Raw genomic sequence first — 15,904 nt, forward strand, 5'->3', positions numbered from 1 at the left:
AAATTTGCAAATGTGGTTCCCTTTAATATGAAAACAACAATGAGAACATGTCAAGATATGCTTTTTCTAAACCATCGTTGTACAACAAAGCAACACCAGCATTTGATGTGACATTAGGAGCCTTGCCTGGAGTTGGATTCTTTGAGTAAGTCCTTATAAATTCTCCTTAACGTGTTTCCTTCACCTCATGATGTTTTCCATCAAGGTCGAGGCAAAGTTATTAAGAAAAGATCCATCAGGGACTGTTTCTCCTCCGCCTAGGTGTCTTCAGGAGCACCTCAGGGATGTGTCCTCTCGCCACTGCTCTACTCCCTCTACACTTCAGACTGTGTGGCCACCCATGGCTCCAACACCATTGTGAAGTTTGCTGACAACACAGTGGTGTTGGGTGCCATCTCCAACAACGATGAGGCGGCCTACATGGACGAAGTGAAGAATCTGGCATCATGGTGCCAGGACAACCACCTCCAGCTGAACGTCGGCAAGACCAAGGAGCTGGTGGTGGACTTCAGAAGGAGTCAGCACAGAGACTACAAGCCCAAGACTACAAGAGGGTGCAGTCCTTCAAGTATCTCGGTGTCCACATCTCCTCAGACCTGACATGGGCTGCCCACATTCAGGTCCAGACCAAAAAGGCTAGGCAGCGCCTGTATCACCTACGACAACTGAGGAAGTTCAGGGTCTCTCCAAAGATCCTCAGGATTTTCTATACAGGCGCTGTGGAGAGCATCCTCACACAGAACATCACATCGTGGTTTGGGAACAGCTGTGTGAAGGACCAAAAAGCTCTCCAGAGAGTGATCCGTACAGCAGAACGCTGCTGCAGGATTGCTCTCCCCCCGCTTCAGGACACCTACACCAGGAGATGCCGGACTAGAGCAGCGCAGATACTGAAGGACCCGTCCCATCCAGGCAACAAACTGTTCCAACTTCTGCAATCTGGTAGAAGGTTCTGCATCTTCCGGGCAAGGACAGAGAGACTCAAGAGGAGCTTCTATCCCCAAGCCATCCGTGCCCTAAACACACACACCCGCCCTCTCACATCATCTATAATTGACTGAGACAGGACTCTCTTCCAGACTCTCTCTCTCTCTCTCTCTATCTATCTATGAATATGAATGTAAGAAGGAGGGAAAAATGAATTTGAGAAAACAAATGAAGCTTTTACCCACTGACACAGGAGATGCACAGGGGACAAAAGACACAGTGGAAGACAAATGTATGTACATGGGGGACACATTATGACACAGCTGTGAACAGGCCACAGGTACTACCTACTCTGTATTCCATATTCTATGTTACGAAAGCTGCCAGCCTCTCTACATGTGCTTGGAAAGACAGAGGAGAGAAACATGTGTTTTGAGTTTTCAGAGCCTTTAAAGTGAAGAGCCAATTGGAGCAGAGAAGCAAGGTACTGAGAAAATAGAGAAGAAATGAGAGCGTGGCTTAGGTTTAGGTGTGTTTGAAAACCGAGAGCTATTCTATTGTTTGGAAAACAATATGTCCCCAAGTTTCCTTCTCCTCTTGTCTATTTTACTGACGCAAAGACCGTATTGACCAGAATAATTCATCATTTATTTGAGATTTTTCATTGTTGGACTGTGTACTCCTCCTGGAAGATGTTAGGGAATGTCATTATGTTGTGCAGATATACAGTATGCATATACAGCATGGCTTTGGGGCCAATGAGCAATGGATGAGAAGTTAAGACATATAAAGCTCCATTCGCATTATTTCTTTTTTCTTTTGCAGTACAAACACTGACACACACGGTTTGTAGTTAAATGTACAGTAATCTGAGGGCACATGCACGATTCATGAACATCAATGCTGCTGTCACAAAGGTCCATTCTATTGCTTTCGATATGAAATAGAAAAGGCTGGAATTTGTACTCCTTTTCTTGCCTCACCGATGATAATAAAGCTTTAAATTGTAAATGAACAGTGTAAATACAGTACTTTTCTATTCTTAACTTCAAATTTATATTGAGAATTTGAGCATCAGCGCATCTGCCATATTTCAGTCATGACAGATGGCTGCCCCTCCCTGAGTCTGGACGTGCCGAAGGTTTCTTCCTGTAAAAAGGAGGGTTTTTTTCTTTCCACTGTTGCCAAGTACTCTATCAAAGGAGCTAGTTTGATTGTTGTGGTTTTCTTTAGTATTATTGCAGGATTTCTACCTTACATCATAAAGCGCTTTGAGGCAACTGCTGTTGTGATTTGGTGGCATATAAATAAAACAGAATTGAATTGTCTACTGACGGTTCCCATCTATCCTATCAGAGTCTGAAACAAATCTACAGAGAAAAACATAAAAACTGCAACTATTCAATTATGTGATATTTCAATTTTTCCTTTTAAATGGGACTGCAATTTTGTTTCTGCATGATTATTTGCTATTGTGTTTTAAAAAAAATTTTGTTTTGCCAAAATATTGCAAAATTTAAGAATCTGCTACAGTAAAGTGTACACTTTACTGTACATGTGTGTCCTCTGCAAGAGTGAAACAACAAGGTCAATACAAGTGCCTGTGAAATGTGAGGATGTAATCTGGATATTTTTCATTTATATATATATATGTGTGTGTGTGTGTGTGTGTGTATTAACAGTTTTTTAACAGTTGCAGTATATCCGCTTGTAAAGCGATTACAGTTTTAGTTTAGTGTAACTAAATGTTGAATGTTAACCTGTGCAATGTTTTTGTTTTGTAGACTTGTCATCCAGCTGTTTGAAGTTGTTTTTTAAAGTCATATATAACTAAAAAATAAAAAATAATCTTTGACAAAGAGAATAGCAGCCACGCTCTATGTTACAGATTTGCCAGCCTTTTGGAATTACCAGATACATTTTTTAAATATTTGAGATCTCAAATATTAAAATGCAAAGTGTATGTGTCACGGTCCGGGGCAGCGGCCGTGTGGAGAGTGGAAGGACTCAAAGCGCAGCACTCATTCAGGTGTGAGGGTGATTTATTGATAATAACAAACATAAAGAGGAGATGGCAAAACAGAACTACGGAGGAACTAAACTGGGTGAAACTACACAAAGGAGTGGCAAACCTGAACACGAAGGGAGAACAGCAGGGAGAGCACGCAGAGGATTTCACAGGGTAGATGCAGAGTACGCAGGGTAACACAGAGGATGAACACAGGTAGGAACACAGACGACGCGACGAGGAGCAGAGGAAATCACACGCTATAAATACACAAAGAGACACTGGGAAATCACACACAGATGGGGGAAACAGCTGGACCTGATTAACCTGACGAGACAGGGGAACACTAACACCAGGGACCAACAGAGGGAGCACAAACCCAGAACCCAGTGTCTAAAATCCCAAACACAAACCATCCCAAAACAGCCATGAATAATAATGAAAGTAATAACAATAAGTACATAAACATAAAGTCACTGAGTCATGGTCGCAGGACCATGACAGTACCCCCCCCCCCTCAAGGGCTGGCCCCCGACAGCCACAGAAACACACCACCAGATCCGGGCGGGCGGCAGGGGGCCCAGGACGGAGGGACCGGACCACGACCACGGACGGAGGCCCCAGAGTCCCAAAACAAAGATGAACACAAAACCCACAGGGGAGCAGAGTCCAAAGCACAGTTCAGGAGGCCGTCCACGAAGAAGGCAGCGGCGGCGCGTAAAGAGTTCAGGAGGCCGGCCGTGCGGAAGGCAACGGCGGCGCGTAAAGAGTTCAGGAGGCCGGCCGTGTGGAAGGCAACGGCGGCGCGTAAAGAGTTCAGGAGGCTGGCCGTGCGGAAGGCAACGGCGGCGCGTAAAGAGTTCAGGAGGCCGGCCGTGCGGAAGGCAGCGGCGGCCACACAGGCGATGGCGCTCGGCCAGTAGCCTAGCCAGCGGTCCAGAAAACGGCCGTTTAGCTCCAGACCCAAACGAGGCTGGGCCAGGCGAGGCTGAGGGCACGGAAGCCGGGACCGCAGCAGGCGGAGATGATGATGCAGACACAAAGGCTGGACCAGACGAGGATGCAGACACGAAGGCTGGACCAGACGAGGATGCAGACACGGAGGCTGGACCAGGCGAGGATGCAGACACGAAGGCTGGACCAGACGAGGATGCAGACACGGAGGCTGGACCAGGCGAGGATGCAGACACGGAGGCTGGACCAGGCGAGGATGCAGACACGGAGGCTGGACCAGGCGATGGAGACACGGAGGCTGGACCAGACGATGCTGATGATGCTGATGATGGACCAGACGAAGATGAAGCTGAAGCTGGACCAGACGAAGATGAAGCCGGACCAGACGAAGATGAAGCCGGACCAGGCGAAGATGAAGATGAAACCGGGCCAGGCGAAGATGAAGATGAAACCGGGCCAGGCGAAGATGAAACCGGGCCAGGCGAAGATGAAACCGGGCCAGGCGATGAAGAAGCTGCAGCTGAAGCTGGGCCAGGCGAAGCTGACGCTGTAGCTGAAGCTGGGCCAGGTGAGGATGAAGCTGGACCAGAATCAGGCGAGGCTGAAGCTTCAGGCTGAGGCGTGGCAGTAGCAGGTGGTAGCGCTGCAGGTGATGATACTGCAGGAGGCGGCGCTGCAGCCACAGGTGGAGAAGCAGCCACAGGTGGAGAAGCAGCCACAGGTGGCCGGACGGGATCCTCGGGCCCCCCAGCAGGCGAAGCAGGAGGCTGGACGGGCTCCTCGGGCCCCCCAGCAGGCGAAACAGGAGGCTGGACGGGCTCCTCGGGCCCCCCAGCAGGCGAAGCGGGAGACTGGACGGGCTCCTCGGGCCCCCCAGCGAAAACAGCCACAGAACCAGTGGGCACCGGGGCCCCCGGCACACATGAAACAAAGCCAGTAGGCACGTGGGCCTCTGGCACACATGAAACAAAACCAGCAGGCACGTGGGCCTCTGGCACACATGAAACAAAACCAGTAGGCACGTGGGCCTCTGGCACATGTGAAACAAAACCAGTAGGCACGTGGGCCTCTGGCACATGTGAAACAAAACCAGTAGGCACGTGGGCCTCTGGCACATGTGAAACAAAACCAGTAGGCACGTGGGCCTCTGGCACACATACGGAGGGCTGCAGCTGCGCAGAGCACTGACCCTGCTCAGGCAGTGACAGCCCGGTGCAGTTCACAGCTGGCATCTTGGCCACCAGGGGTCCAGAGTAAGCTGAGGGCAGCAACCCCGCCTCTGGGGAAGCCCCGGAGTGAGTAACAGTCACTAATGTTGCCAGCTGTTGAGGAACAGGTCCGTAATGTAACAGTTTGTCTCCCTGCTCAGAAACGGCGGTGGAAAAACAGTGTGAAAATTGTGGCTTAAGGGAGGCTAATGGTTGAGCTACAGACTGGGAAGCTTGTGACTGGACACAGAACTGAGCCGGAGAATGGTGATAGAGTCCTGGCTCAGAAGGAGCGGCAGAGAAACAGTCTCTCGGTTTCACAGAGGGTCTGTACACGCCCACTTGCGAAGGGTCCGTTACCACGAAGGTGGGTAAGCGATCCGAACAGTCTCCCATCCCGCTCTGGATAGCCCCAGAAAACAGAGTCTCGGAATCTGGGGAAGCCAGAACATGTCGCTCGCTCACCGCCTCGGACTGCTCGGAAGTAAAAGCAGACGGGGGGTGAAGACCGAGGTCCAGAAGGAGGAACTCCCGCTCCCACGAACAAAGCGAGCCCAGAAGCCATGGGAGACCGGTCACCAGACGCTGTAGCCGCCTCTCTACAGCGCGCTGGGACGTGCCACCCGGGCTTTCCAGCCACAGGTCGATCAGCTCCTGTGTGGCATCGATGAGATTTTCCCGTAGTTCCCTGGATGGATTAAGCGCTGCTGGGTCCATGTTGTGGTCGCGTCGTACTGTCACGGTCCGGGGCAGCGGCCGTGTGGAGAGTGGAAGGAGGACTCAAAGCGCAGCACTCATTCAGGTGTGAGGGTGATTTATTGATAATAACAAACATAAAGAGGAGATGGCAAAACAGAACTACGGAGGAACTAAACTGGGTGAAACTACACAAAGGAGTGGCAAACCTGAACACGAAGGGAGAACAGCAGGGAGAGCACGCAGAGGATTTCACAGGGTAGATGCAGAGTACGCAGGGTAACACAGAGGATGAACACAGGTAGGAACACAGGTAGGAACACAGACGACGCGACGAGGAGCAGAGGAAATCACACGCTATAAATACACAAAGAGACACTGGGAAATCACACACAGATGGGGGAAACAGCTGGACCTGATTAACCTGACGAGACAGGGGAACACTAACACCAGGGACCAACAGAGGGAGCACAAACCCAGAACCCAGTGTCTAAAATCCCAAACACAAACCATCCCAAAACAGCCATGAATAATAATGAAAGTAATAACAATAAGTACATAAACATAAAGTCACTGAGTCATGGTCGCAGGACCATGACAGTATGTTTGCTGGGTTTTTTTTATCTTAGCTTTTATGGCTTAAAATCTGATTTGGGGGTTTAACATTAACTGGCATTAAAACAGCATAACAAAGAAGCCTGACAACTTTACTCAGTCATGTTTCTATACAGCCTGATTTTGATACTGAACTCCACTTAGCAGATTTTTTAGAGTGTACTTTGCCCTTATCACAGTATAAACATCTACTCAATCAGAATAACCTGCTGGTGCCAATGTACAGATAACAAATGTTAGCTACGTATCTTAAATGGGATTTTGTAACAAAGAAACACTCAGAACTTACTACTACTAATATTTACATTTGTTTGAAGATCTGAAACATTTAAGTGTGACAAACACTTAAATGAAAGGCAGGATACTCTCACAGAATTGCACGTAGTTCTTTTTGTGTAATCTTTGAAGGAGCTTTTCTAAACTGTCTAAAAGAAGTTCTTTGAGAGTTTGCTTTTCTTTATTCATCATTTCAAACTACAAAAAAGTCAGCTACTTAGAAATGCTTTTGGAGTTCTTTCTGCATATTTATAATGTTTGTTTGTTTTTTTAGGGTCCATTCTAAGTTGTTGTGATTGTATCGTGGTTCACATCTACCAGATTTTACTAACAAGAATGACTTTGTCAGTAACTAAGCTATATGCCTGTATTTGCTGGGAGGGGTGCCTCTATGGGCTATAGATCCAATGTCATGTCCTAAATTAAAACATCTGACTCTAAGTTGCATACTGGAAGGAGGCAAAGGAGCTTGCAAAGAAAAGCGTCTGGACTTCTTTAAGTTACTTGAAGACGTTTCACCTCTCATCCGAGAAGCTTCTTCAGTTCTAAGGTCAAATGGTGGAGAGTCCCAGATATAAACCTAGTGGGAGTGTCCCCCCACAGAGGGACAAAAGGACCCCCTGATGATCCTCTAATCGCCTGAGCCAAGGTGTGAAACTGGGTGTGGGTCCCAATCAGCCGGTGTGGCTTTTCTTTGCGAGCTCCTTTGACTACGATGACCTGGATGACTGAGAACCTTCACAGACATACTGGAAGGGAGCCATTTACACAATCTCCACTATTCTTGTGTTTGCGTTGTAGATGAAATTTAGACCACAGTTCATAAACAGTGAGTGCCGAAATCCTATTGAGTGACTACTTCAGGAAGTATTTTTTTGCATTTACAATAGTGCATTTGCTATTTGCTGTGGTATAATAATAATTGTTTTGGAGGAAGGAAGGTTCAGGGTTTAAGTAGTCATCATCATGGGCTCATCCGATTAGAATGGGAATAAGCAGTCATCTATCATTTGCAGGTTTTGTCGTTTTATTGAATAAAGGGGTAAAGGAAAGACACACATGGACTGCTATCTCTCAGCTGCCAGTATGCCAGCTAACAACAGCTGCACAACACAAGAGAACCGTCCAGTATCTACAGACACATAATGTATAATGTTGTATACAGCCTTTATCTGTTTTTTTGACACTTCTTAAGAAACTGATATTGCACCTTTTTTTAGTGTGATCTGGAAATGATTTATTGTCTACTTCACTGATTTGACTGAATAAGCAAATCCATTATTAATGTAATCAACAATCAAAGACATTATTTAGGGGGCACACAGTTTTCATCTGTCTCTGGTTTGGGTGGCTAGTAACAGCAGCACACAGTACAAATGCCAAGAACTGATAATAATACTGTCATGGTCCTGGGCCATGTTGGCCCAGTGTTCTTAGTTTCCTTGTATGTTTGTATTTTATTCCATGCTTCCCCTGCCCTTTATGTCTAAGTTCTCCCCGTGCTCTCTCTTCCCCCTGTGTGCCCTCTATGTATTTATGAGCCCTCGTCCCCTTTCGTGTTTATTCCATGTCTCCCCTGCCTGTTACGTTGGTGTTCTACTCGTGCTCTCTCTCCTCCTGTACTTCCTGTTTCACCTCTCCCGTCAGTGTTCAGTTCACCCCGCCCTGTCTCGTTATGATTATCAGTGTCACCTGTGTTCCCCGTGTGTTCCCACTTCCCTCGTTAACCCTCTGTGTATTTCTGTCTGCGTCTCCCTCTGTTCAGTGTGACGTCGTCCCTCATGCCGTGTGTGGATCGCCCTGTGTCTCTCTGTGAGTTCTTAGTTTGTGGTTTCCCAGTTTAGTTTGTATATTTGTTCTGCCAGCGAATAAAGCTGAGTTTTGAGTTCATTCCCTCGTGCCTGTGAGTCCTGCATTTTGGGTCCTACTCCTGCCTGCCGCACGGCGATTCGTGACAGTACGACGTCACCAGATATGGACCCAGCAGCACTCAACCCACCAGAAGAACTGCGTCTGGACATAATCTACTCCGTGGAAAGACTCCTGCATCTGTGGCTCGAACATGAGGGGAAGGAATTTCGCCGTGCTGTGGAAACCAAACTACAGCGCTTGTTCTCTGGTCTTCCCTGGCTACTCAGTGCGCTCCACCCACTCGAACAGGATTTAATCCGCAACGAGCTTCACCTTCATCCCCCAGCTGCTACTACCCACCTGCCTGAAGGGCCGGATGTGGAGCCGCTCGGCCCGTCAGAGCCATCATCAAAAAAGAAACGGCATTCACGCCGCCGACGCACCACCCCACAGCCGGACATTCGGCCTTCTAATTCACCTTCTGTGCTGCCAGAAGCTCCGTCGGCTCCCTCGCTGCTACTTCCAGCTCAGTTAGCTCCCTCGCCGCCACCCGCAGCTCAGTTAGCTCCCTCGCCGCCACCCGCAGCTCAGTTAGCTCCCTCGCCGCCACCCGCAGCTCAGTCTCCTGTGTCCCCGCTAGCTCAGCCATTAACTCCACCACAAGCTCCATTTTCACCTCTACCATCGCTTCAGTCATCAGTTCGGTCTGCCACTCAGTCGCCCTTAGCTCCATCATCCACACTACCACCTGTTTCTCTTCCACCACAACCGTCACTACACCCAGCCACTCAGGCTGCTACTCAGTCAGTCATTCAACCCATAGCCCTGCCGTTAATATGCTCTGTAGCTGAGCCACTAGCCGCCCGACCCGCAGCCACTTCAGCCACTCCTCCACCCGTCACACCTCCACTACAACCATCACTGCAGTCTCTAGCGCAGTCACCTGCAGCTCTGCTTTCCCCAGTGCAGTCTCCAGTGTCCCCAGTGCAGTCTCCAGTGTCCCCAGTGCAGTCTCCAGTGTCCCCAGTGCAGTCTCCAGCAGCCCTGCTGTCCCCAGTGCAGCATCCCTTAGCACAGTCATCCACTCAATCACCAGCTCCACTTTCCCCTCAACTATCACTACCACCTCTAGCTCAGTCTCCTGTGCACTCACCTCTGGTTCATTCTCCTGTGAAGTCATCAACTCCCCTGCCTTCTCCACTCTCACCACCTCCGTTACAACAGACATCAGTTCAGTCCCCTGTGCCAGTGCAGACGCCCTCAGTTCAGTCTCCCGTGCAGTTATCTACTTCACCACCGTCAGTAGCTCAGCTCCCACTCTCACCCGTGTCTCCAGCAGCTCAGCTCCCGCTCTCACCCGTGTCTCCAGTAACTCAGTTAGCTGCCCAGCAGCCACTCTCCGCTCAGTCTCCTGTGTCGCCAGTTTTGCTCATTCACTCCATGCAGAGAGGTAACTGGATTTCTACTCAGGGTACTTTCCATGGTTTAGCCGCCGTTGGCACAGTTTGCCACTCCAGGGCTTCCCCAGAGGCTAGGTCTCAGTCACCAGCTGATTCTGGACCCCTGAAGTTTAAGCAGCCCCCTAAGAACTGCACCATGTTCGCATTGCCTGGGCAGAGTCAGTGCTCAGTGCAGCGCCAGTTGTCCTCATGTCGGCCGAAGGACTTCATGCCTGTTGGCGTTGTTTTGGCCTCCGCTGGAGGGTCCGAGGGGCCCGTTCAGCCTCCCGTCTCCGCTGGAGGGTCCGAGGGGCCCGTTCAGCCTCCCGTCTCCGCTGGAGGGTCCGAGGGGCCCGTTCAGCCTCCTGTCTCCGCTGGAGGGTCCGAGGGGCCCGTTCAGCCTCCTGTCTCCGCTGGAGGGTCCGAGGGGCCCGTTCAGCCTCACGCCGCATCGGCTGGAGGGCCCGAGGAGCCTGTCCAGCCGCCATCTGCGACCGCCTCGTCGTCGCCTGGTCCAGCCGCATCCGAGTCTTCGTCATCGCCTGGGCCAGCCGCATCCGAGTCTTCGTCATCGCCTGGGCCAGCCTCTGCCTGTGCTTCCGCTACGCCTGGGCCAGCCTGTGCTTCCGCTACGCCTGGTCCAGTCTCAGCCTGTGCTTCTGCTACGCCTGGTCCAGTCTCAGCCTGTGCTTCTGCTACGCCTGGTCCCGTCTCAGCCTGTGCTTCTGCTACGCCTGGTCCAGTCTCAGCCTGTGCTTCTGCTACGCCTGGTCCAGTCTCAGCCTGTGCTTCTGGTCCAGCTTTGGCTTCTGCAGCTCCGTCTGGTCCTGCCTCCGAGTCTTCGTCCTCGTCTGGTCCGGCCTCCGAGTCTTCGTCCTCGTCTGGTCCGGCCTCCGAGTCTTCGTCCTCGTCTGGCCCGGCCTCAGAGCCTTCGTCTGCCGCAGCCTCCTCAGAGTCTTCGTCTGCCGCAGCCTCCTCAGAGTCTTCGTCTGCCGCAGCCTCCTCAGCCTGTGCTTCGCCTGGTCCCGCCTTGACTGGTCCCGTGCCCACCGGGCCTCGGCCAGTACGCCTGACACTGGAGAGCCGCCGCCGCTGCCTTCCGCGCGGCCGGCCCCCTGAACTGCACCGTCATCGCCTGAGTGGCCGCCGTCGCCTTCCGCACGGCCGGCCCCCGGACCGCCTTCGCCTGAGTGGCCGCCGTCGCCTTCCGCACGGCCGGCCCCCGGACCGCCTTCGCCTGAGTGGCCGCCGTCGCCTTCCGCACGGCCGGCCCCCGGACCGCCTTCGCCTGAGTGGCCGCCGTCGCCTTCCGCACGGCCGGCCCCCGGACCAGCGCTGTCATCGTCGCCGCCGCCTCCCGCGCGGTCGGCCTCCTGAACTGCTCCGTCGTCTCCTTCACCGCCGCCGTTGCCTTGCGCACGGCCGGCCTCCTGAACTGTTTCCACGTCGCCGCCATTGCCTTGCGCACGGCCGGCCCCCTGAACTGCTCTGTGTTTGGGTTATTTTCTTGGGCTCCGGTGTTTGCTGTGCTCTTCTTTTGTTTTCTGTTCCGGGCCCTCCGTCCTGGGCCCCCGCCGCCCGCCCTGGGTTGTTTTCTGTTTGGTTTTTTTTTTCTGTGTTTGGGCTGTCTGGAGCCAGCCCTTGAGGGGGGGGTACTGTCATGGTCCTGGGCCATGTTGGCCCAGTGTTCTTAGTTTCCTTGTATGTTTGTATTTTATTCCATGCTTCCCCTGCCCTTTATGTCTAAGTTCTCCCCGTGCTCTCTCTTCCCCCTGTGTGCCCTCTATGTATTTATGAGCCCTCGTCCCCTTTCGTGTTTATTCCATGTCTCCCCTGCCTGTTACGTTGGTGTTCTACTCGTGCTCTCTCTCCTCCTGTACTTCCTGTTTCACCTCTCCCGTCAGTGTTCAGTTCACCCCGCCCTGTCTCGTTATGATTATCAGTGTCACCTGTGTTCCCCGTGTGTTCCCACTTCCCTCGTTAACCCTCTGTGTATTTCTGTCTGCGTCTCCCTCTGTTCAGTGTGACGTCGTCCCTCATGCCGTGTGTGGATCTCCCTGTGTCTCTCTGTGAGTTCTTAGTTTGTGGTTTCCCAGTTTAGTTTGTATATTTGTTCTGCCAGCGAATAAAGCTGAGTTTTGAGTTCATTCCCTCGTGCCTGTGAGTCCTGCATTTTGGGTCCTACTCCTGCCTGCCGCACGGCGATTCATGACAAATACGAATAATTGTCACACTCTTTTATGATCACATTTGCTGATGATTGTTTCATACAGCAGTATACCATATAGCACAGGCATTTTTACATGTATTTTTTAATGAAAATTACCTTGAATCTAATCAAATAGGATGTGTAACATGGGCCTTATCAAAAACTGTCTGCTTCCACTCACTTTTTATGTGACTTGAAAACATGGATTTTATTGGTTAAATGCTACAAGTCTTGTTTGCAAACTTTACAACAGACCACTGGAGGATTTGGTCCGGATTGGTATTTGATGTTTCTTTTTTTTTTTTTTTTCACATCAAGAAGCCACCTTCGTCTTTATTAATAAAATTGTTTGGTTAATACAGATGCTGTAGCTCAGAGGGAGTCAGTGAGCTGAAGTGGATGAACACTCCATGTAATCTTAAACACCAAGCTGTGTGACTGCAAAAAACAAAACAAAACAAAGCAAAAAAAAAAAAAATTAAATAAAAAAACAAGAACAAGAAACCTTGTGTAGAGCTTGGGTTGGGAAGAAAAAAAAAGGGAAAAAAAACAAACAACAAACATCTGTAGTGTGAAATCTTTTCCATATTTTGACATATGTTACATTTCTTTTCATTTACAAAAGTGCAAACAGATCACGTTCAGATCTACTCAATATAAGCCATGGCGCGTGGGACTCAAACAGCCGCATTCAGAGTAGCAAAATTTATGTCTTGGACCTCGGTGCCATCAGTCCAGCTACACAGTAACAGGAAAGGGAATTTAAACATTTCTGTTTTGTTTTTTCCATATAATGGGAAGATTCGCAATACAAGTCCTCGGCAATGGATATTGTTATGATTATGGCACACACTTTTTGGTCCATCCTCAGACACAGACATTGTTTTTTGCTAAATGTTTAAATAGTTGTTTTCTTCGTGTGTGTTGATATACAATGTGTACCGGTGTGCCTCCTGCTCCACCCCAAGTCTCTCACCCTCCCAGTTCATGTTGTCATCAGTTGAAAGTCATACTGTACAAATGTCAAAGGGCAATCAATAATCAGAGTTTACAGGAAGTAGTCTGGGGTGCGGCGAGTGACGTGGGGCTCCCCTCTGCGAGGCGCTGGATCAAACTGCAAGAAAGAGTATTTTAGGGTGTCGTCTAGTTCCATGATTGCCGCCTGGTTGCCGCAGCGGTAGCAGTAGTTGGGAGCGAATATTTGATGTTTCCAAGCCATAAGTAATAATCTCAGGCTCAGTGTATTTTTTTTTTTTTTGCATGATTATTTGTTATTGAGTGATTTCCATAATATTTTTAGATAAATATTATGGAAATCACTCAATAACAAATAATCATGCCGTTTCTGAAGTTAAATGTCTTTTTTTTTTATTACTTATGGCTAATAATCTCAGAAATTACAGAGTAGGTAGTACCTGTGGCCTGTTCACAGCTGTGTCATAATGTGTCCCCCATGTACATACATTTGTCTTCCACTGTGTCTTTTGTCCCCTGTGCATCTCCTGTGTCAGTGGGTAAAAGCTTCATTTGTTTTCTCAAATTCATTTTTCCCTCCTTCTTACATTCATATTCATAGATAGATAGATAGATAGATAGATAGATAGAGAGATAGAGAGAGAGTCTGGAAGAGAGTCCTGTCTCAGTCAATTATAGATGATGTGAGAGGGCGGGTGTGTGTGTTTAGGGCACGGATGGCTTGGGGATAGAAGCTCCTCTTGAGTCTCTCTGTCCTTGCCCGGAAGATGCGGAACCTTCTACCAGATTGCAGAAGTTGGAACAGTTTGTTGCCTGGATGGGACGGGTCCTTCAGTATCTGCGCTGCTCTAGTCCGGCATCTCCTGGTGTAGGTGTCCTGAAGCGGGGGGAGAGCAATCCTGCAGCAGCGTTCTGCTGTACGGATCACTCTCTGGAGAGCTTTTTGGTCCTTCACACAGCTGTTCCCAAACCACGATGTGATGTTCTGTGTGAGGATGCTCTCCACAGCGCCTGTATAGAAAATCCTGAGGATCTTTGGAGAGACCCTGAACTTCCTCAGTTGTCGTAGGTGATACAGGCGCTGCCTAGCCTTTTTGGTCTGGACCTGAATGTGGGCAGCCCATGTCAGGTCTGAGGAGATGTGGACACCGAGATACTTGAAGGACTGCACCCTCTCCACTGGAGCTCCATTGATGATAATGGGCTTGTAGTCTCTGTGCTGACCCCTTCTGAAGTCCACCACCAGCTCCTTGGTCTTGCTGACGTTCAGCTGGAGGTGGTTGTCCTGGCACCATGATGCCAGATTCTTCACTTCATCCATGTAGGCCGCCTCATCGTTGTTGGAGATGGCACCCAACACCACTGTGTCGTCAGCAAACTTCACAATGGTGTTGGAGCCATGGGTGGCCACACAGTCTGAAGTGTAGAGGGAGTAGAGCAGTGGCGAGAGGACACATCCCTGAGGTGCTCCTGTGTTGATGGTGATGCTGTTGGAGAAGCACCTGCCCACCCTCACCACCTGAGTTCTGCCAGTGAGGAAGTCCAACACCCATGCACACAGACGGCTGTTAAGTCCCAGATCCCTGAGCTTTGTGAACAGTCTGCAGGGCACTATTGTGTTAAACGCTGAACTTTAATCACCAAACAGCATTCGCACATAGTTACCCTGTTTCTTGTCCACGTGGCTGAGGGTGGTGTGCAGGACGTGGGCGATGGCATCCTCTGTGGATCTGTTGGATCGGAAGGCGAACTGCAGCGGATCTGTGGTGTCTGGGAAGGAGGAGGAGATATCGTTAGACTGGTGTACGATATTTCTTTAACTAGTCGATGATTACATGGCTTACTTGCTTTTGCATTTAAAACCAAGAACATTTGGGGACGACTGAGGTATGCTGCAATACATCCTGGAAGTCAGTTTGATTAATAAAAAAAAATGCTTGGAGTCCAGACAAAAACAAGCTAGAGTTCTTGCTTAATTTGAATGGTTGTTTGGTTACTTTAATTTACAAGGTTATCCTGTATCAACATCAGTGTATTTAAGAAGGGCATCATATTCTGTCATGACTGACAGGGTGAGGTTTGTTAGAAGGTTTTGCTGTCACTGTCCCTACTAAGGACAGTCGCAAGATTAGAGCACTCTGTTGGCATTAAGGGCACTGCCTTGGACTGGTTCAAATCTTACCTCTCCAATCGGCTTTCTTCGGTACATCTGGCCTCATCTTCCTCTTCCCCTGTACCTGTTTGCTGTGGTGTCCCCCAGGGTTCTGTGTTAGGCCCGACCCTTTTCTCACTGTATATGCTTCCTTTAAGTGCTATCTTTGAGAAATACCACATTGCTTTTCACTATTATGCGGATGACATCCAGATTTATTTTGAGTTACATGATGATCTCGCTTTATCTTTGAATAACTTTCGTGAGTGCATGAGTGAGGTCAAGAAATGGCTGTTGGCAAATACTCTTATTCTCAATGAAAAAAAGACTGAAATCGTGATTTTTGGCAGTAATGCCCTTCGCGTCAAACTTCAAGATGCCTTTGGCTTTCTTACTAGTTCTTTCTCTGATACTGTCAGGAATCTGGGTGTCTTGTTTGACAGCTCCTTTAAACTTGATAAACAGGTGTCTGCTGTTGTCAGATCTAGTTTTTATCAGCTTCGTCTCATCTCCAGGGCCAGACACTATATCCCGTATAATGACTTAGAAAAGCTCATTCATGCTTTTGTAACGTCAAGACTAGATTACTGTAAC

The 15,904-nt window shown here is 49.4% G+C and overlaps 1 protein-coding gene across 1 annotated transcript; it reads right to left on the reverse strand.

The window, feature by feature from the left end:
• Window positions 1-3,408: 3,408 nt before the first annotated feature.
• LOC147325286 (uncharacterized) lies at window positions 3,409-5,918 on the reverse strand. Its single transcript, XM_086297730.1, has 3 exons — window positions 4,996-5,918; window positions 4,726-4,878; window positions 3,409-4,656 (listed from the first exon to the last, which is right to left on the reverse strand). The coding sequence occupies exons 1-3, from the start codon at window positions 5,812-5,814 to the stop codon at window positions 3,409-3,411; spliced, it is 2,220 nt and encodes a 739-aa protein (XP_086153856.1). The 5' UTR covers window positions 5,815-5,918.
• Between the last annotated feature and the right edge of the window lie 9,986 nt (window positions 5,919-15,904).

This window comes from Aulonocara sp. 'chitande type north' Nkhata Bay, linkage group LG7 (genome assembly GCF_057382095.1).
Source record: "Aulonocara sp. 'chitande type north' Nkhata Bay isolate Kocher_YH1m ecotype deep benthic linkage group LG7, A_spYH_male_GT1.1, whole genome shotgun sequence".
NCBI classification, from domain to species: Eukaryota; Metazoa; Chordata; class Actinopteri; order Cichliformes; family Cichlidae; genus Aulonocara; species Aulonocara sp. 'chitande type north' Nkhata Bay.